This window comes from Protobothrops mucrosquamatus, unplaced genomic scaffold (genome assembly GCF_001527695.2).
Source record: "Protobothrops mucrosquamatus isolate PMUCROS unplaced genomic scaffold, P.Mucros_1.0 scaffold1039, whole genome shotgun sequence".
NCBI lineage: Eukaryota > Metazoa > Chordata > Lepidosauria > Squamata > Viperidae > Protobothrops > Protobothrops mucrosquamatus.
In genome coordinates, this window is record NW_015387271.1 from 82,733 (window position 1) to 105,224 (window position 22,492).

The following is a 22,492-nucleotide window of genomic DNA, read 5'->3' on the forward strand; positions in this document are numbered from 1 at the left end:
AAAGGTGTTTTTTCAAGAGGCAACTGGACTTTCTTGTTTTTCTTTGAAGACGTTTCGCTTCTCATCCAAGAAGCTTCTTCAGCTCTGATTGGATGGTAGGGGGAATGGAAGGATTTATATTCCTTGCAGATAAGCTGGTCATTTGCCCTTTTAGAGAGTTGTTGAGGCCACCTGGAGGTTTATCTGTGTCCTCAGGGTCACCTGAGTAGTGCAAATGTGTGTGTGGAGCTGTCTGCAAGAAATGTCAATCAAGGAAGAAGAACTTCCTCAAAACATTAGAATTTGTCTTGCAAAACAAACAGTAGCATGGCTGCATCTCATCCTGTTTCCCCTCCCTCCTTCTCTTCTTATTAGACCAAATCAAAGAACGGCAGGAGCTTCGGGAATGGCAATCTGTGGGAGAAGAAATAGCTCGCCCCCTCGAATGTTCGTCTTCCTTTTCCTCCTTATGTTGTGCGTTGTGTCATATTATTGGAAGAAGAACAGAAGCTGGAGTCCAAATGCTAACCGAAAGAAACTTCCCACTCCTTTTTGCAAAGGCCGGTTAGCTGACGGTACAATCACCCCACTCCGGGATCAACACAGCTTTATCGTCACCCCTTATTTCGACAAACGAGAGGGGAACCTCGTCCGTGTTCTGAGCATTATCCACCATCAAAAAGTCCAGGAACTTTACTGCAGCTTTTGCTGTGAAAAGAGCCAGGCGATTCGGGTGGTAAAAGGAGAGATTGATCTCCACCGAGACCGTTTTGACTTCCCGTACAGCACAGCAGATGTGTTGTGCCTTCAGCCAGAAGACTGCCATGCTAAGTTCATCTCTGTTCACCCCTCCGCTGAGTTGGAGTCAACCCACCTGCCCCTATTTCCCATCCGGAACATCCACCCGGAGATGCCCTCTCTGGACTTCACCATCTGCATGTCGACCATGTTTGGGAACTACGATAACGTCTTGCAGTTTGTACAGTCCATGGAGCTGTACAGTCTCCTGGGGGTCCAAAAGGTGACAATTTACAAGAACAGTTGCAGCCCGCTCATGGACAAAGTCCTAGATTATTATATCTCCAAAGGCATCGTGGAAATTATTCCCTGGCCCATCCATTTGTACCTGAACGTATCGTCGCATTGGCATTACTCCATGGAAAAGAAAGATCTTGGCTACTACGGGCAACTAACGGCCTTGAACGACTGTATTTACTATAACATGTATAAAAGCAAATATCTTCTGCTTATTGATCCCGATGAATTCATTCTCCCCAGGATGGATGCTGACTGGAAGTCCCTCATGCAAAGATTGGAAAAGGAATATCCAGGAACTGGGGTTTTCCTCTTTGAAAACCGGGTCTTCCGTCGGACGGTGTTCTCCAAGACTCCCTTCAACTTCTTGGCCTGGACAACGGTGCCAGGAATTAATGTCTTTGAACATATCCACAGGGAACCCAAAGACATTCGCAATTTCAACAACATGAAAATGATTCTGGATCCAACTACAGTCATTCAGACCTCAGTCCATTCTCCTCTCAAGCAGCTTGGAGCCTCCGTTCAAGTTTCAAATCATATCGCCTTTAACTTCCATTGCAGGATCCCCGAACGTATTAATGTGGCCGATAGTGATTTGATTCGGGACCCAATATTCTGGAGTTACAACAAAACTTTGATTCCAAAAGTGAGCGATGTCTTGCTTGAAGCCGGTGTTTTAGGAGCCAGTGACACAGCTCAAAACCAAAAAAATTGATGCCTTCGTAAATAGCACGTGTGTGTGTGTGTGTGTGTGTGTGTGTACACTCACATCTATATTTTCAAGGGCGAACAACCAGATTTAGACATGAAAAGTGGATAGTGTCCATGTAGGATTCCAGACTAATTCCCTGCTTGACCCTCCCCCTGGCTAGGTGAGTCTCTCTCCAACATACACACATGCATGCACACACACTCCTCAATTGAATGCACGATCTACCTCTCAATTTTGACACTACTTCAGGGGGAAAAATGCTCATTTTGGTGCACAGCACACTAATTTTAAGCCGTTTTTCATGGGAAAGACTGATGGCCACAATTGAGCCCCACATTTTTGCCGTTAAGTGAAACATTTGTTGGCCCCATTTTACGACCTTTCCTGCCACCGTTGATCATCGCTGATCACTGTAATTAAGTTACTCGTAGGGTTGTGAAATGAATCTGGCTTTCCCCCTTGACTTTGCTTGTCAGAGGGTCCCAAAAGGGGATCACGTGACCCCCGGGACGCTGCAACCGTCAAGGGTACATGCCAGTTGCCAAGTGTCTGAATTTTGATCACATGACCAGGGGGGAATGCCGCAAAGTGTGAAAAACGGTTTTTTTTCCAATCCCGTTGTAACTGTGAACTTTAAACAAACATAGCTCGGTTGGTGGGTTAGTTTTCCCCATAAGGTTTATTGTGCTCTCGTGCTGTAGCACTCTCTTTATTTATTATGGATTCCTTTTATTTATAGACTTTCGCTGCTGGGGTGGAACAATGTTTTTCTGCAGTCTGTCAACTTGAATCGTTGGGACCAATGTTTAAGGTAGTTAAGCTTATCAATCAGGGAGAAAGAAGACATGTTTCCTAATAACCAATCTGCATTTGATTGAAAAATGGGAAGCCCGAGGGAGAAATAAATAGGAAACAAATTGTGGGTTCAACCATGAATCTGTAGTTATCTATAGATGGATGACCTCCATGACAACTGCTTATTAAGCCTTGAGATAAAACCCATTAGCAGGTATAACACAGGACTTAATGATATATATATAAAAAATGGAAGGTCTGCCTTATACTTCCCCTGAAAAAAAAATATTTCAATGTACTCAGGGCAAAATTCTATGATTCTGTAATGTAGGTAAATATCTTTGTTCATCTGTGCCAACAGTTGAAAAACTCGCATTATTGAAAAGGGGGCTACGAGGCTGATATCACAATGAACATAATGAAGTTCATGGACGTCCGTTAAATGGATGAAAAGCTATCTTTCCAAAGAGTTGTGCACATGGGGAACTTTGAAGGACAGTAAATTCGCCGAGGCAGATTCTTGACAACTATTTTGTGGTGTCTTTTCCTGTCTCCTTTGCCACAATTTTGCACCTCCACAGGGCTGCTGCTGCAGCCAAAACAACACGCAACCGGAGTAAGACTGCAATTGTTGCTATTCTGAATATCGATTTTAAACAGGGGCCATAAGAGATTGCCTTAGAAAAGCACATTAAGTTTTAATTGAGGTAAAACCCATTATGTATATCTAGATGCACATCTCAAGGTAATGCAACCCTTGTTTGAACGTTGCCATGTCTTGCTTCATTGCTTTTTCTGTGAGATATTTCCGGTCTGCGTTACGCTTTGCAGCCCAAGCTGTTTTTTTTTTTTTTTGTTAAGCTGTGACAATCCTGAAATGTGCTGCCCACATTTTAGCATGCCAAAACACTTTTTTTATTCTTTCCCTTTTCATAATCACAATGCATTGGCCCTCCCTGCCCATACAGAAACTGGATGGGGAAGTTGGCAGATATCGAAATGAGAATTCAGGAAGAACTCCTGAATTTGTAATTTTGTAATCGGAGATGCTTATTGAGTTTCAGTTATTTTCCATTTTCAGTTATTTTCCATTTTCAGTTATTTTCCATTTTCTATCTGCTGTGAGTTTGATCTTTCAGAACTGTAGCCATGAGATACTTTTAGGAAGGTGGAGACTCGCTCACCCGTCTCAGCTGCACCCAGGCTGACATGTCACATTTTCTGCTAGCAAAAATGATATTTTGGGCATAAGTCACAAGCCCAGTTTTGCTCCAAGCTGTTGTATGCAAGCTAGGAATCTCAACCAGGATAGCAAGATGTTTGGTGGTATCTGAATGGACTTCTAACAATGGCAGATGTACTTAGGAGTCCACAGCCATTATTATTCCATTAGATTTGTAAGGCTGCCCGGAATAGTTTTTTAATTAGGTGGTTGTATAAATCTAATTAAAAAGATAGATTAGACGATCGATCGATCGATAGATAGAGATAAACATAAAGATAAATAAAATAGATGCAAATGGAGAGAAATAGAAATAAATATAGATACATAAAAATAGACAAGAGATAAGATAAGAGACAAGGGATAAGATAAATAACTAGATGATAGATAGATAGATAGATAGATAGATAGATAGATAGATAGATAGATAGATAGATAGATAGATAGATAGATAGATAGATAGATATAAACATAAAGATAAATAAAATAGATGCAAATAGAAATAGAAATAAAGAAATAAATATATACATAAAAATAGACAAGAGATAAGATAAACAAAAGACAAAGGATAAGATAAATAGCTAGATGATAGATAGATAGATAGATAGATAGATAGATAGATATAAACATAAAGATAAATAAAATAGATGCAAATAGAAATAGAAATAAAGAAATAAATATATACATAAAAATAGACAAGAGATAAGATAAACAAAAGACAAAGGATAAGATAAATAGCTAGATGATAGATAGATAGATAGATAGATAGATAGATAGATAGATAGATAGATACATAAAGATAAACATAAAGATAAATAAAATAGATACAAATAGAGAGAAATAGAAATAAAGAAATAAATATAGATACATATAGACAAGAGATAAGATAAACAAGAGACAAGGGATAAGATAAATAGCTAGAGGATAGAGAGAGATATAAATAGAGAGATAGAGAGAGAAATAGATACATAGAGATAAACATAGAGATAAATAAATATAGATAGATACAAGTAGAGAGAAATAGAAATAAAGAAATAAATATAGATACACAAATATAGACAAGAGATAAGATAAACAAGAGACAAGGGATAAGATAGATAGATAGATAGATAGATAGATAGATAGATAGATAGATTAGTTCATTTGGAAGAGAGGGCCTTTTTAAGTTTACATGATTATAGCACTTCTTCCACCCTCAAGATGGAAAAAGAGGAGGAGGAGGAGGAGGAGGAACAACGAGGCACCACTTTCCACCATTTTGAGCAGTTTATTAGCAGCCATTCCAAGAGGAGAGGAAAAGGCGGGAATTTTTATATACATTTTTAGTCCTCTCTCTCCCTCCTTTCCTCATATAACTCTCCAGGGCTTAACTCTATTTCTTTCTTCCTTTCTTTTTCTTTCGAGGGGAGAAAAATAGCATTTTTCTTCAGCCTCCTGAGGAAATCCTTGAGGTGAGGATTTTAGGTTTGTTTTGCTCTCCTATTTATTTTTTTTTTAAAAAAATAGCCTTTAATGGCAGGGAAATATCAGTTTTTCCGTGATAATATAGCTGATATTGACATTGATAGATATAATAATGCGTACAGATAATGTATATCTATATTAGATATAAATATATGTAGATGAGAATTGGAGAGTTATTGATAATGGATATTTAATTATATAAATATAGCTGAAATTAATATAGTATATATATATATAAAACTATATTAATTTCAGCTACATTTATATCATCTATCTATCTATCTATCTATCTATCTATCTATCTATCTATCTATCATATCAATATAAATGATATATAATAGATATCAATAATAGATTTATATATATATATATGTATGTGTATGTATATATATGTGTGTGTGTGTGTGTGTGTGTATACACATTAAGAGAGATATGGATATAAAATAGAATATAGAATATGGTTGGACACACAAGGAATTTGTTTCCAGTGCATAAGCTCTCAGTGTACAGACAAGTAATAGTGATAATCATGATCATATACATTATACAACATGAAAATACATTCATCATAAATGGTGAAATACAACACTTCATCATAAATCACAGGATGCAACACTTAGTGATAGTCACGGAGTACTAGCTAAGCAAACAACATAAATCATACTAGGGTACAAAAAAACAAACAAACCCCAATATAAATTGTAAGATACAAGCTGCAAAGTTATAGTCATAAGAAGATAAGGAGAGGTAATAGGAAAGCTGAGGAATATCATAGTAATACAGTTTTACTATTTTGACAGGGTTGTAGGAATTAGTTGTTAAGTAGAGTGACGGCATGGGGGGAAAAAAACTGTCCTTGTGTCCAGTCGTTCTGGTGTAGAGCACCTATAGTGTTGTGTTTGCAGGTTACATGGTGTAACAAACAAGCTTCTTTTATTGTTCTCTTCTTACAACCAGCAACAACAAAAAGGCACGCAGGCCTTTTATAATGTCCAAAACCCAGACAGTGTCAGCCAATAGAAATCTGGCTGTTTTCGCGCCTTGCGTGTGGGCGCAAGGCTGACGACAGCCAGTCTGGTCCCGGGCAGCTTTTGGTCTGCCTGGGACCGTTTGCAACATTTCTGAGCCTGCAGCTCAGGACACAACATTTAGCATCATCTGGAGGGGAGAAGTTGAAATTGTTGATGTCCAGGAGGTAGATATACTGCTGGCTTGTGCAGTATACAAGTCCTCATGGGAAGGCAGGCTGGTAGCACTTGTTTTTTTCTGCAGTCCTAACTCTCCGTTGAAGTCTGTGTCTTTGTTTGTTTGCAGATCCAAACCAGACAGTTTATAGAGCTGCAAATGACAGACACAATAATTGTTTTGTTGAACTCCTGGGGCAGTCTGAGCTTCTGAGTTGGCGCAGGAAGAACGTTCTTTGTTGTGCTTTTTTTTTTTTGATGACATTTTTGATGTTAGGTGTCCGTTTTAAATCTTGAGATATTATAGAAGCTAGAAACTGGAAGGTCTCTACTGTTGATGCTGTGTTGTCTAGTGTTGCAAAAGGTGGTAGAATAGTAGGGTTTCTCCTAAAGTCTGCTGTCATTTCTACAGTTTTTTGAGTGTGTGCAGTTCAAGATTGTTCCGGCCGCACCACAAGACTAGTTGTTCAACCTCCCGTCTGAATGCCGATTCGTTGTTGTCTCGAATGAGGCCAATCGCTGTTGTATCCTCTGCAAGAATAAGGAATAGAATAGAATAAGGAATAGAAGAGAAGAGAAGAGAAGAGAATAAGGAATAGAATAGAATAGAATAGAATAGAATATTAAATGAATAGAATAAGGAATAGAAGAGAATAAGGAATAGAAGAGAATAGAAGAGAATAGAAGAGAAGAGAAGAGAAGAGAATAAGGAATAGAATAGAAGAGAAGAGAATAAGGAATAGAATAGAATAGAATAGAATAATAACTTTATTGTCACTTTGAATGTACACGAATCGGCATACATTAAAATGAAATTTCATTGCGTTCAGCTCTCAGAGGGTCACCACCTCCGATAGACACTACATAAACATGACAAAAATAAATAAATAAATAAATACAGAGGGTTCAAGAGATTTCTCTTAAAAACTATTCCTTTTAAGAGGGAGCCATTTGTTAAGGAGGAATGATGTTATTTCTACTTACTCCTCTCCCTTGTCTAATGTATGTATTTTGTAGCAACCTCAAAGGAATACGATGCCTCGCTTTAAGAGCAAGATGCTTTGGATGGTCATCCCTTTCTTAATTCTTCTGCTCTTTGAAATGTACCCCAGAAGGCCATCGTCCCAAGCCTCCCAAACCAAGCTCTCCTTGGGCCCTTGCAGAGGTGAGCTGGTCAAGGACACCATCACCGCCTTAAAACACAACAAAACCTTTGTCGTTTCGTTGTACCACGATGACCGTCAACAGAACCTCACCCGGGCAATTGCAGTGGTCCATTACAAAAAAATCCAAGACCTTTATTGCTGGTTTTGCTGCAGTCACGACAATCGCATTTCTATCATTCGGGCCAGCGTTGACATCCACCCGGAGAGGTTTGGGCTCCCGGTTGGGGCGGCAGATATTGTGTGTTTGGAACCCCAACGTTGCTTGCCCCAGTATATGTCCATTCACCCGTCCACTAGGGGATCCATGGCTGAGCTCCCGTGGTTTGAAATCAACAACCGGGTTTCCAGGACTTGGTTCGTGAGGGAATACACCGTCTGCCTGTCTGTCATGCCCGAGAATTACGACAATGTCCTACAGTTTGTGCAGAGCGTGGAAATGTACAAAACCCTCGGGGCCAAGAAAGTCTTTATCTACAAAATGAGCTGCACCTCGCTCATGGACCGGATTTTAAACTTTTATGTTCAAGAAGGCACGGTGGAGATCATACTTTGGCCAATTACTTCCTATGTGCGTTTGTCTTCTTTTTGGTATTCTTACCAAGACTGGGGCTATGGGAAAACCACCATTTTAAATGACTGCATTTACCGTAACATGTACAGAAGCAAATACGTGGTTTTTAACGATATCAACGAAATTATCCTTCCCCTAAAACACCCAAACTGGAAAGGGATGATCGATAGCCTTGAGGATCAGCATCCAGGCGTCGGGATCTTCTTTTTCGAAAGTCACTTTTTTTCTCAGAATGTTTTTTTGTCTTTGGACAAATTCAACGTCACTCTCTGGGAAGCCATCCCCGGAGTTAACGTATTGCAACACGTTTATCGAGAGCCCAACAAACTGCATATCAATATTTTGAAGAAAATGATTGTAAACCCAAGGAGCGTGGTCCAGGCCTCCAGCCATTCCATTCTTAAAGGATACGGTCGAACGCTCGAAGTCTCCAGGGACGTCGCAATCCTTTACAACTGCAGGAGACACCTTGAAAATGAATTTGGGGAACAATATCTCATGAGGGACACAACCATTTGGAGGTTCAACGTATCACTGATTAGCAACGTTAATCAAGTTTTCGACCAAGTTCTCGGCAAACGAGTCGATAGCATCCCCAAGGCCATTTGGAGCATGTTCTGGGAAAGCCTTGGAAAAATCTTTTAAAAGTTTTGGTTTTTCACTCGAGCAAAATTGCTGAACCAGGAAGTGTTTCCCTTCACCCAGCCTATGTGTGTCATTTGCCCCTTTAGAAAAAAAAATCAGAGAGATTAAATGTATAATTTAGTTTCTCTTACATCCTGGCATTGCAGAAAACTGAGTTGCTTTATTTGCTGTTTAATTAAAAGAGGATTAACTCAGAAACGTCATTTGTCTTTTGTCCGGAGTGCGCCCCGAGAACACTTTTTTGGGGAAGTTTTAATAAATTGTACTGGTTGTTAACATCATCCAGAACTAAATTTTAACCTATGATAGCTAGCAACAATGAATGAATGTAACTCTAAAAAAATAATAATAATTGAATTTAGATAATTTTAGGTGGATACTGCAATCCCCAGAAAATTATCCATCATTTTATTGTACGATAGTCCTATGTGTGTCATAGTTTCTACAATGAAACACATCGATTAAGCTAAATTTATATTGCTTAAAAACTTAAGTTTAGTCATTTAAGGCAGTTTCACAGTCTTCAAAGAAAAACAAAGACCAGTTGGCCTTGGAAAAAGCACTTTGGGACAAAAAAAAGGGAAACCCACCTGAGATTTTTAATTGAAAGCAACTTTAGGATTATGCCTGTAACAAAATGGTGGCTATTTCTTCCTTTGTGAAGAACGAACTGTCAAGAAAATGTTAATTATTTCGGAATGGGATGAGCTTGATATTAAATTTTGATAAGGTTAATGTAACTTGTTCTTCAAGAAACCTGTTTTTCACAGAAATAGCTTCCGTTTGGATGGCCATAAATTACTTGGACGATCCCTTGTGTTTTTCAACAGAACTTATCGAACACAAATTATTGTAACTCTGATGTCAAGATGCCTTCCCCCCCCCAAAAAAACAACCATCCTGTCTTTGATAGCAGGAACTTTTCAGGGAAGCAGAGGAAAAAAATAACTCTTTAAAAAAAAAAAAAGGAACCAGGGGAATCTTACCTCCATACCTGTGTGGGCCGAGAATAAATTTTACACATTCTTTTAACAGGGTGGTGATTACTCAATGCTGTAATTGAAGCTTTAGTATGTAGAAGAGATTGAGGGAGGAATAGGTATTGTGGGCAATGGAAATCTTGCCCATGTTTTCATGTCTGTGGTGCATGAAATCCATGCCCATTCGACATGTGGGTGCATGTCACCGGAGAGACTGCAATTCAAATCATGACGGAAGGATTGTGAAGGCCTTAATTGTAACCGGATAAGACATCCACCAGTTCTCCAGCATTTCCTTCGGTTATGTTTCAAAGTAGTATGCAATCATAGATTTGATCTGCAGAGTTTAGCCTTGCTAGACCGCTTCCCTAAACACAGCGAGTTCCATGTTTATGCTTGCAACACATGTACACTCATAGTTTCATTCACTACTGCATTGAGCAATGTTTCCACCTGTCCATACATCCTTCATCCTTGGCAGCATCCTCAAACTTGGTTTCAGAGGTTCTCATTTAATTATGGCTTCCCGGCACCTTCCAAGATGCGGTTTGTCACAAAACTAAGAAACCGGTTGAACTCAGATTGTAACTTAAGAATTAAGAAGAATTAAGAACCACCTCCCAAGATTTCCTGTAAACAACTCTTTCCACCCAGTTTGGAAAGGACACTTTGCGTTAAAAACGTTACTTACAGTGAGTCAGCCAGGAGTGGCGATGAGAATCTGATGGTTGACACAGATTTTGTCAAGAGTCTGAAACTATTGTGTTATCGCAAAATGACTCCAACAATTAGAATACTTAGGGCTGAACGGGTTCCAAGCAGTCAATCTAGAACATGGGGGTCAAACTCGCCGCGTCACGTGACGTGGTGACTTTTTTTTTTTTTGCATTGCCCGAGCTCAAAAAGGATATTTGGATTTAACTGAAGGGGGGGAACACAACGAGGAGGCAGATCACACTCACAAGCCAAGGTTGATGCCCTCCTCGTTGCCCAATTGCAATTGATTCATTACATTGATAATTGTAATCAATTACACAGTGAGACTTCTCACAGTCCTAGCAGCAGGAGAGGATAGCTTCCATGCTTTCACATAAACCTTTTGTGTTGTTACGTTAGCGCAGTGGTTCTCAACCTGTGGGTCGGGACCCCATTTGGGGTCGATCGACCATTTCACGGGGGTCGCCAAGCAAGGCTGTCCGCCATTTTTTCCCCTTTTCCAGCGGGTACCTTACCTCCCTTGGGCTGGGCCAGCTGGTGGTCGGCCTGCTCCGTCTCTGCCGCTTGCCAGCTATGCCTCGGCCGGCGCAGGGGGCGGAACCACGCATGCGCGGTGCTCCCGGGCAGGGAAAGTCCTCGACTTACAACCGGTTTAGTCCTCGACTTACGACCGGTTTAGTCCTCGACTTACGACCGGTTGGGGTCGCGGCATTAAAAAGGTTGAGAACCACTGCGTTAGCGAGAAAGTTGTTAATTGAAACCGGCCTTCCCCCTTGACTTTGCTTGTCAAAAGATCGCCAAAGGGGATCACGGGACCCCAGGATACCCCAATCGTCATAATTATGAACCAGTTGCTGCAATGGTGGTTAAGTGTGGAAAAAAAAAAGATCGCAAGTCACTTTTTTTCACTGCCGTTGTAACTTCGGTCACTAAACAAATTGTTGTAATTGGAGGATTATCTGCATGTTTCTAGTATGCTGACAAGCTCCCCAAATTGGTTTTCCTCACCGTGAGCCATTGTTAACTTCAGTCACTAAATGAACTGTTGTTAAGTCAAGGACTAGCTGTAGTTGCATCTTCACGAAGTTTTGCACCTCAGAGGTTCATACTGGACCGACCTAATCTTGATTTGGGTTTGGCTTTTTTTTTCTTCTTTCGGCATTCTCCGTTGCTCGTGTAACCTGAGAACGCTTGCGAGCTGCTCCTGGAATACAAAGCCGCTGCTGGATGGATTTGAGGTTCACACAATTGTTCACCCATCATTAACTTTACTGAATTCATGTCTCGGTTTTCACGGAGACCCAAAGGTGGAGCTCAGCACGGTTCAAAAAGCTGGAAGAACGAAACAAACCTTGGCAGAAAAGATGGGTGTTTATTTTTCTCGTGCCCAGCAACTGGAGACCGGTTCAGTTCACATCGCCACAAGCGTGGAACCAGGCAGTTAAAATAAAATAAAATAAAATAAATTATTATCGTGTAAACTTTTATTAGCACTGGCCAAAAGGTTGGGTATTTTGACCCAGCTCGCTTCCAAGAACAGCAAAGAACTACCGTCCCCTCAAACCTGGAATTTCTTAAGAATCCAGTTAAACTCATCAATACCTTATGGCTGACAACAGATTAAGAAACGGTCACTACACAACTGTTGTTCCTTTCCTTTTTTTGAAGGATTAAGGTAATGAACTCGACACTCAAAAGTCACCTTGGGACCTCAGTCTCCGAATCTTCCTTCTAATTTGTCCTCACCCTTCTTTTCACCCAAGTAATCTTTGCTTTTTCTGACTTCAAACCTTCTTTTCCTGATGGAAATTCCTACTGGACAAGATCTCTGGAGTACTGGTGGTCCTTGACTTACAACAGTTTGTTCAAAGTTAAAACGGCATTGGGAAAAAAGTGACTGGGGACCATTTTTCACGCTTACGATCGTTGCAACCTCTCCGTGGTCACGTGATCAAAAATCCTTGGCTCTTGGCAACTGGCTTGTACCTAGGACAGTTGCAGCATCCCGGGATCATGTGATTCTCCTTTTGCAACCTTACGACAAGCAAAGTCAATGGGGAAGGCAGATTCACTTCACAACTGGCTTACTAACTCAGCTTAACAATGGTGGCTAGAAAGGTAGCCAAAATGGGGCAAAACGTACTTAACAACTGTCTAGTTTAGCAACAGAAATGTTGGGCTCAGCTGTGGTTGCGCGTCAAGGACTAGCTGTATTCAAATCTTACAGAATGGTGGTGAATCAAGAGGGTTTTTTTTAAAAACAAACAAGCAAATTTGATTAATTTCCTTTTTTCTCCAAACAGGGAGAGAGTGGTTAGAAAGAGATCCATTTCCATTGTTTTGAACTGTTGTTGTTGTTTTTTTCCCCCTGCCAACTTGAAAGAAACCCCAAACCAGTCACAAAATATGCTCAAATGGGATATATTTGAACACGAATATATATATATAGTCGTGTTCAAATATATCCACATATATTTTTAACATATATGAGCCAATGTTGGAAACAGTCAAGATGCTGGGAAACCTTCATTCTGAGAAAAAGAAAGAAATTGAACAGGCTCCTGTGTGTGTGTGTGGGGGGGGGAGGGCTGGGTTTGTCTTCCCCGCCCCCCCTCCTCCTCTCAAAACTGGCGTTGGAAAAAAAACACGGTAAAAACGATTGTGCGTTGCAGGATGGAAACCTCGTGTTAACTTTGGTTCATGCAAAGCATTGTCCCTTGGATTCGCTGCTGGCAGTCTCCGCTCTCTTTTTTATTTTATTTTTATATATATATATCTTTTTATATTTATATATATAAAAAGCCACGTATCCCGGAGTCCGTCAGCTTGAGTTCAGCCATGTTCCTTCCACAAAACCAGGTGGATACTGTGGTCGGGCATGCTGGTGGCAAATACCAAGCCCAGATCGTTTTGACCGTCCAAGCCATCCAGCCAAGCCATTTCTCCGGCCAAGAAGCTTGAACCCCTCTTCGACTTCCGGTATTCCGGCAGCGGCCAACGGCTGATCAACCTTTCTGTCCTCACGTCCATGATGTACAGGTAGTGGTTATCAAACAGGAGGGCGAAAATGTCACCAAAGCCCAGCAAGGACAGGTTTGCAAATTCGGGTGGTTTGATAACCCTGCAGGAAAGGGAGAAAAAAATCAGATGGAAATATAAGAGATAACTCATTTGGGGGGGGGGAGAGAATGACTTGACAATGGGAGATCGGAAATTTTTCTGTTTCTCCCCAGCCGCAGCTGGGTGTCAACGCTGCAAATACTGTATATTCTTGCTTTGACAATGTGCAGAACTGTCTGGTATATATATAGTTAAACCAGCAACTGGGAAAGAGGGAGGAGCATAAGGATAGCCCGGGAGAAAGAAACCGGAAGTAAATCACATCTTCCAAGTTGATTGGAAGATGTGAACCATGACCTTACAATAGGGAGTGGAAAATGCTTGGAATGTTATGCATAACGGAAGAGAAGCAGACCTAAGCATTCCACCATGCTGTGCTGACGTATTGTAATCTTAATAAATGCTTTTAGGAGAAAACATGCCTGAAAGTCCTTTTAAGTGTTTCGTTACTCAGACACATGACACCGGGAGCATCACAGGCTCAGAACGAAATTCAGCGGTCTGATGCTGGCTGAATTGAGGAAAGTCTTGGGAATGTCCAGACAAAGGGATTGGCACGGGGAAAGAGGGATGGGTGCCTAGCAAAGGAGGAGCAGCAGGGAGGATATGAGAAAGGGGTAAAAGGGGTTAAAAAAAGGAGCAGCGTAACATTACGCTGGGGAAGGAGAATTGGTGTCAGACCTACGCCGAAAGAAAACAGAACAAAAGTCCAATTTTTCATTTACTTACACCTAGCAGTAACCCTAATCAAGAAACTACCAAGAACACCCAATCAACCAGTCAATCAATCTTTATTAGAGTCACAGAGCAGCACACACACACACAAAATAACACATTAAATAAAATAAAGCAGAACTGAACAGAACAGGACATGGTAAATATATTACAATCGATGGTAAAATCATCAGTGGGTGACTAAGGCCTGCCGAATTTTAGAGACAGGGTCACAAAACCTAGCTACATTCAGAGAAAATGAATAGCACATAAAAGGAACAAACTCCACTCTCTTCTAGCCCTGATGATGTTACCTAGTTGGGTAATGAAATGTCTGCAAGAAAACTACTAAGACCACCAAGGAACCCACAATCCTCTTCCTCATCCTCTCCACAAACCCCACTGCCTTCTAGACCTGATGATGTTACTTAGTTGGGTAAAGAAATGTCTGCAAGAAAACAACCAAGCTTAGAGACCACCAAGGACCCCACAGTTTAGAACACTCCAGGCGGGATACGGCAACTATCAGAAGCATCTTAGGACCTCCAAGGAATATTTGCCAAGGTGATATTACAAAAGCTACTGGTCCAGAAAGAAGATAGCTCAGCTCCTCAGCTCAGCTTCTTCTTTGGGGCATCTGCAAGGCCTTGCCCAGTGCATTCTGGGCAAAAGGAGCATCTGGCAACGAGGTTCTCTTTTCCATAATTTTTTTTTAAAATTCAGAATGGCTAACCTGAGGATATCGTAGCTGGCGAAGTCCCACTGGTACAATCCGATTGCCGAACTGCACACAATGTACTTCCCGTCGAAGTGAAGTCGAGGCTGCAAAGAGATGCTGCGGTCTTCGGAAACTGTCAGGGTCTTCAAACATTTGCAGTTGATCTCTCTTCCGATTGGCCAGATCTGCAAAAGAAAAAAAGAAGAAAAAAAGAAGGGAAATTTGAAAACTAGGAAATCGTAGCAACCTAGAAGTTCAACTCCTGACTGTCTCCTGCCATCTCTGGGCCTGGAACTCCTTTCCCAAATACCCACAACCTCTCTTTAGCAAATAGACTTTTTTAGAAAATGCCCCAGCCTAGTGTGTGAGCCCACCGCTGAAAAACCTAAACTGAAATAATTATATTCCCCTTCCCAAGTGTCCAATCTCCTTTTCTAGGCTGCAAAACATCTCACAGCCAAGGGCAAACTCGTTTTTTCCTTCTCCCTTTTATTTTTATTTTTTTAAAAAATATGTTTTATTGATTTTTAACCTACACCTTAATAGTTGGTAAACATTGTGTCGTCTGGGTTAGTGTTTAAAAAACGATCCGTAACGATTAATTTCTATAATTCTATAGCCCATGTAATAACTTCACTTGATTTCCTCTTCTTCCAATCGAAAGCTGGACGTACCTTGATTTCATACTTATCCGCACTTAAAAGAATGTAATCGCCAGGGCTGTGCATGAGGGATTTGACTTTACTCTCTTGTAAGACCACCTGCAGGTAAAAAAAAAAAAGTGGATTTCAGAAAGGCTGCAGGTAGGTCCCACGAGACAAGCCAACGTAACACGTTAAGATTTGTTCCGGTGCGTTCGGATCACGTTTCCTGAGCCCGATTCAGACAGTCAGATCTGATATCACCTGTAAACAGACGGGGCTGCTGAACGCACTAATCCTTTGGGAGAGCAATATCTGCGCTGTGATGTGAATTATCAGCCAACTAACAGGGAGGGGGGTGGCTGGAATGCAGGGGTGGGAGAATGGCATTCAAACATCTGTCGGCTTCCGTGAGACAGTGCTGTCATCTCAAGGACACAACGGGCAGATGTCCCGGCGTGGCTGGCTGTTTCCCATAACAAAATGAACAGAAGTGATTGGTGGACGTTTTGGACTGTGGGTGGCCTGGAGGGAAAAGGGGGAATTAACGCTTGCTTTTGTGCGGGAAACCCAGAGCTGGTTTTGCTTCTTCTATGCCAACGTGGTATATCGAGTAAAGTTTTATACTCTTAGTAAAATCATGTCCCAGGAGTTCTTTTTTCTGGATTCGCCAACTGGACAGTTGACATCCCCACGCTGGCTGGGGAATACTGGGNCCCATCTATTCCATGTGGCCGGCCTGGCGTAGTTTTGATTGGGCTTTGCTAGGGGTTTTATATGGGGTATTTTAGAGCAGGCTTTTTATTCAATATTTATTGTGATTTTTATTATTGCCTGTTCACCGCCCTGAGTCCCGTAAGGGAGATAGGGCGGTATATAAATTTAAATAATAAATAAATAAATAAATAAATAAATAAATAAACAAATAAATAAATAAAATCTGAGCTACTCACCTTTGTGACCCACTCCGTGTGTCCAGTCAACGTGTTGAGGCAGACGCTTGTCGATAAGGCCCACACTTTCACAGTGAAATCCGCTGAGCCACTGACCAGGATATCCAGATCATCGTTGTAATCCACGCTGAAAACTAGAGAAAAGAGAATTGTATTACAAAAGGGACAGTGCCGTGTGTGTAACTCTACTGCAGCCCAAGCAAACTTTTTGATACTGTGCAGATGAGCAAAGTTAGGTCCTAAGCTTCTTTAGACTGGAGTCCATTCTTGAGAAGCATGGACTGGCAAGGGAGAGACCGGGGATGGTAAAATAGCAATCTCGTAAGAAAACTTACGAGAAATCAGAGACTTCTGATTCTTTGACAGCGGTCAGCTACAAGAACTGTCAGCTATTCTTACATGAGCAAACAAATTTTGCAATGCAAAATATTTGTTCCTACAGTATATTAACAAGCATGGTTTCAGGGGTGAGGGAAGTTGTAACCAGAGAGCTGTGGATGAGAACGGATTGTGCCAAAGACTCTTCAAGAGGCAGAATTGGAAGAGAAATTTGAAGAGTGGCAGCAACATACCAGTAGGAGGGGTCCTTGGTGCTCTCTGAGCTGGGTGGGGGTTTTTTTTGGCAGACATTTCATTTCCAAACTAGATCACATCATCATTTTACATGTCATTTGTGCTATGCCTATTAGCACCAACGACGTGACCTCGTTTGGTAATGAAACGTCTGCAAGAAGACAACCAAGCTCAGAGAGCACCAAGGGCCCCCCACAGTCCTCCACCTCCTCCATTCTGCACACCACATTCCTTTCTAATACTGATGGTGTTACCTAGTTGGGTCATGAAACGTCTGCAAGAAACCCACCAAGCTCAGAGAGCACCAAGGACCCCCACCGTCCTCCTCCATTCTGCACACCACACTCCTTTCTAACACTGATGGTGTTACCTAGTCTGGTCATGAAACGTCTGCAAGGAAACCACCAAGCTCAGAGAGCACCAAGGACCCCCACAGTCCTCCTCCATTCTGCACACCACACTCCTTTCTAATACTGATGGTGTTACCTAGTTGGGTCATGAAACGTCTGCAAGGAAACCACCAAGCTCAGAGAGCAACAAAGACCTCACGGTCCTCCTCCTGCTCCTCCTAAACTCTGCAAACCCCACACCCTTCTAGCATTGATGTTGTTATCTAGTTTGGTGATGAAATATCTGCAAAAAAAAAAGAAGAAAACAACCCAAGTCAAGGACCCATCATCTCAATCCTGAGCTACAAACATTTCCCCCTATCGGTATTTTTGTCCTAAGCAGTCTGCAAGATGGGAGGCGGAAATATGGCTAAACTTGAGGAAGCGGCTCCACGTGACATGACACCCTCCTCAAACACCCGACGTACCTGCCCCCGTGTGGCCTCGGAAATGCTGCGTCTTGGCTCCCGAGCTCCACTCCCAGCAGGCTACCGTGTTATCGAACGAGCCGGTGACCAGCTTCTGCTCGTCAAACTTGACCGCCGCACAGGTGTGGGTCTGGATGCCGTAGATGCACTGCCCCGTGCTCACGTCCCACAGCTTGGCCGATAGGTCATCTGAACCTACCACCCCAAAGAGAAGAAAGGAAGGTTACTTTAGTCACCGGGGAGCCAGCCGGACTCAGAGGAGGGCTGACCTGATGCACGGCAAACTGGGAGGACCAACGTCTTGGGCGCTGACGGTTTTGGCCGTAGGGCTTCAATTTAGCTTTCTCGCCACAGGGTTGGTTTTGGGGTCCAGTGTTTGACCACCACGTATGCTTCCACCACCGCCCGTCTCCAACTCTCCCAGCAGCCGTTTAGGTCCAGGACTGCCTTACCTGTACAAAGGAGTCCATCTTTATAATACAGCGCATACACCCTGGCACTGTGTCCGATCAAGGAGGAGGTCTCAAAAGCTTCGTGGTCCTGCAACTGCTTCATCCGCAAGACGGCCTTCAAGTAGGCCTTTTTCCAGAGCAGGGCGTCCTGAACAGAGTCGTCGATCTGCCAGCCCAGGTTCCTGCAGGCCGCCTGCCAGACCTCCAGACAGGCACTTATGACCTTGTTCCATTGCTTAGAGACGAGGCAACACGTGAGTAAGGTCTGAGGGTCCAGCCATTTCAGCAAGTAGAAGCTCAGCTCCAGCGGGAGCAGCTTCAGGAAATCCCGCTTGAGGAGGGTCTCCAGGCTGTTGGAGAGGTGCCTGAGCTGAGCGGCCCCGCTCAAGGAGATCAGGTCATCCAACGCTTCATTTCTCTGCAAGTCCGTCAGCGAGAGGAACGTGGCGGAGAGGTTTTCAAGCCATGCTTCAAAGTCCTTCCTCTCCATAAGGTAAGGGAAACATTTACCTGCGGTACATCAAAACAGGGCGTTAGACACCCACGGCCCAAAGCCCGCATAATATTTCAACCCTGTGTTGATACAGGGCGTCAACTTATAGCCATTCGTTTAGTGACCGTCCAGACTTACAAGGGCACTGAAAAGAGAGACTTAAGGATCGTTTTTCACACTTAAGACGGTCGCAGCACCCCCGTGATCACGTGATCAAAATCCAGACCCTGGGCTCCTATTTATGACGGTCGCAGTGTCTTGGGGGGGGATCAGTGTCACACCGTCCCCTTTTGCGACCTTCTGACAAGCAAAGTCAACGGGGGAACCCCGATTCGTTTAACAGCCGTGTTGCTAACTTAACAACTGCAGTGATTCCCTCAACAACTGTGGCGGGAAAGGGTGTAAAACGGGGCAAAACTCACTGAACGGCCGTCTCCCTTGGGAAGGGAAATTTGGGGGCTCGATCGTGGTCGTAATTCGAGGATTCCCTGTAATAGGACCGGTCCCAGTGAAGACTTAAACAAGAGAGAGATAACCTTTATTGTCATTTATTTTTTTACGGTGGGCACACTGGCACACGTTATAAATGAAATCCTGTCGCCTGCTCTCAAAAGCGTACACATACATAACACACATATAAACATGCTACATACAACGTATGCATATTCCCTCCCTCCCCTTACATATACATACATATAAATACATATACATCTTAATCACTGTCCATCTTGAATACATAGAGGGAAAAGGAAGAAGCCTGAGAGTTCACAAGGTTAATACTGTACGGAACAAAACTGTGGCTGAATCCGGATGTTCTGCTTTGGATACCACGAAGACCCCTCCTCCCAGAAGGTAACCAGGAAAACAGGTGGCGAAGAGGATGTGTAGCGTCCCAGACAACCTTGCAGATTGCCAAGGGCACAGTTGGAAAAGGAACAAGTTGTTTGGCAGTTTGATGCTCAAACAACTCAAAGAGGATTAAAGAGGACCGGTAAATGGAAAAATCTTCTCCTGTGCCTTTCCTGCTCGCTGTTTTTACTCTTAGCCTTTGAATAGCTTGGGAAAGAGGTTACATCTACCTTAGATAGTTGTCTGTGATGGGATGATGCCCAGTAGATTGCTGCCAATTCTTCTTCTGCTCCTTGGAACCCTGCAGGGGCTGACCTTCCTCTGTATCCATTTCTCCTGTTCAAATAACAAAAGACCCATATTAGTAACCAAGGCCACTGTGTGCACCTCAGAGACCCACAAGGCTCCTTCCTTCCTTCCTTCCTTCCTTCCTTTCCTTCCTTCCTTCCCTCCCTCCCTTCTTTTTTTTGCTTTTTTCCTCTTGGAAGCTGCCAGAGCTGGGACAGATCACTCATACTAAAAGCTGAAGTCAGCTCATGCAAATGACCTGGTCATTTTTTGTTTTGTTTCATTATATAAGGCACTTACTAGAGATTTTATTGCAAGGTGGAGGAACCTGTCAAGAATTAACAAACCGATAGGAGAAAATGAAAGGATTTTTTTTGTAAAGATAAATAATGGACAACAGCCCTAACAGGGGGATGACGTAAAAGGTGCCAGTTTCATGGGCCATCATGCAAGCACAAAAGTGGTTCTGGATTGCGGCCCACTTTCTCCAGGAACTTGTTCTACACAACTATTACAGCACAAAACCTCAAATATCTCCCATAAGCCTACCTATCTATGTAGACTTCCGGCATGCCTCTACCTATGAAGATTTAATATCTGCTGCCACAGTGTGGGGGCAACTGCTTCCCACAAGCTATGCACTTCAGACAGATAGTTCTTATTCCGTGGGGACAGACTACCTGGGACTAGTTCAGGTATATCTCCAGCATTCCTGGAAAGCTGTAATGGGCTGTGAGAAGAACCTCAGGAGACGGGAGGAACAGCCGCAAGTGATAAGCAAAATGTCAGCCCACAGAAGGAATGGGGGACGTGGGAAGCGACTCAGAAGGGGCCTCCCGGGTTTTCTGGAGAGTGAAAGGAAGAGAAGGAAGAAGTGCTTTCAGACTGGCAAAATGCTGTTACGGCCACCTTACAATAAAGGAAGTGCTGACCCTGATGGTTTGGTTTCCTGTCTAGACGAAAAAACAGAGCTGCCTTCCGCCCATCCTACCCCACAGGGGTGGCTCTGATGGGCAGGAGCCCCCATCCCTGGCTGCCTCCAGAAGTTGTGGGTGCTCCATCACTGGAGGCTTTTCAAGAAGAGACTGGACAGCCATTTGTCTGGAAAGGGTATAAGGTCTCCTGCTTGAGCAGGGGGTTGGACTAGAAGACCTCTAAGGTCCCTTCCAACTCATGTTATTCTGCATTCTGTGTGTGACTTAAGGGTCTCTTCTATTGTTATCTTTTGGCTGGGTCTTATTACATTTATATCAAGGCTGATAAGAGACTGGACAGCCATTTGCCTGGAATGGGATAGGGTCCCATTGCTTGAGCAGGGGGTTGTACTAGAAGACCTCTAAGGTCCCTTCCAACTCATGTTATTCTGCATTCTGTGTGTGACTTAAGGGTCTCTTCTATTGTTATCTTTTGGCTGGGTCTTATTACATTTATATCAAGGCTGATAAGAGACTGGACAGCCATTTGCCTGGAATGGGATAGGGCCCCTTGCTTGAGCAGGGGGTTGGACTAGAAGACCTCTAAGGTCCCTTCCAACTCATGTTATTCTGCATTCTGTGTGACTTAAGGGTCTCTTCTATTGTTATCTTTTGGTTGGGTCTCATTACATTTATATCAAGGCTGATAAGAGACTGGACAGCCATTGGCCTGGAATGGGATAGGGTCCCATTGCTTGAGCAGGGGGTTGGACTAGAAGACCTCTAAGGTCCCTTCCAACTCTGTCACCCACCCCTTTTGGCTTCCAAAGGGCCAAGCTGGGGCTGAGCAGGCATTGCTTTCCTTAGGCCTGGAGAAAGAGGGAGGGGGGGCAAGAAATAGCACCCCGTCCCATTACCGCCCTGCCCCCCCCCCCAGTGGCCCCCATCGCCCACCCACCCACCCCACTTTGGCCCAGGGAAAACCTGTCCCCGCCCCTCCCTCCTTCCCACCTTTCTGGCCCCGCCCCCTGGCTGCAGGGTGTCTCCATAGCAACCTGAACTCCAGCCCAGGCCTGCGACTCTCCCCCTCCCTCTCCGCTTCGCTCCCGCCCTCCCTCCCGCCGCTTCATTTGGGGGGTCGAACCTGCCGCCACCGGATTCCAATAGAGCTTTTGGCCCGGGAGCTTCCGGCGCCGGAGCGCCGACGTCATCTCCGCGCGACGCCGCCCGCTTCTCTGGCAAGGCGGGGCATCAAGTCGGAGAGGGCAGAGCGTCCTTTCCGCCTCGGCTTTGGTAGTAGTGGAGTTTCGTCCGGACAAGCCAGGCTCCGGGAGATGGGGGTTAAAATAAGGAATAAATAAATAAATTGAAAATGGCGAAGCTTCTTGTTTATCTCCCCTCGAGTCGAGGCCGATAAGCCCGCTTTTCTTCCCTCGAGAAAGAGAGAGAGAGAAGCAGGACCGGATGCCGCTTCCGCTTTAACGTCG

The 22,492-nt window shown here is 43.3% G+C and overlaps 3 protein-coding genes across 3 annotated transcripts; 2 read left to right on the forward strand and 1 right to left on the reverse strand.

The window, feature by feature from the left end:
* Positions 1 to 385: 385 nt before the first annotated feature.
* LOC107291047 lies at positions 386 to 1,732 on the forward strand. Its single transcript, XM_015819999.1, has one exon. The coding sequence runs from the start codon at positions 386 to 388 to the stop codon at positions 1,730 to 1,732; it is 1,347 nt and encodes a 448-aa protein (XP_015675485.1).
* A 5,697-nt stretch (positions 1,733 to 7,429) lies between these two features.
* Positions 7,430 to 8,838, forward strand: LOC107291048. Its single transcript, XM_015820000.1, has one exon. The coding sequence runs from the start codon at positions 7,430 to 7,432 to the stop codon at positions 8,774 to 8,776; it is 1,347 nt and encodes a 448-aa protein (XP_015675486.1). The 3' UTR covers positions 8,777 to 8,838.
* Positions 8,839 to 13,261: 4,423 nt separating this feature from the next.
* FBXW2 (F-box and WD repeat domain containing 2) lies at positions 13,262 to 22,175 on the reverse strand. Its single transcript, XM_015820005.1, has 8 exons — positions 22,150 to 22,175; positions 20,034 to 20,139; positions 18,462 to 18,971; positions 18,010 to 18,204; positions 16,620 to 16,753; positions 15,700 to 15,786; positions 15,041 to 15,210; positions 13,262 to 13,594 (listed from the first exon to the last, which is right to left on the reverse strand). Exons 3-8 carry the CDS (start codon positions 18,949 to 18,951, stop codon positions 13,306 to 13,308), a joined length of 1,365 nt encoding a protein of 454 aa, XP_015675491.1. The 5' UTR covers positions 18,952 to 18,971; positions 20,034 to 20,139; positions 22,150 to 22,175; the 3' UTR covers positions 13,262 to 13,305.
* Between the last annotated feature and the right edge of the window lie 317 nt (positions 22,176 to 22,492).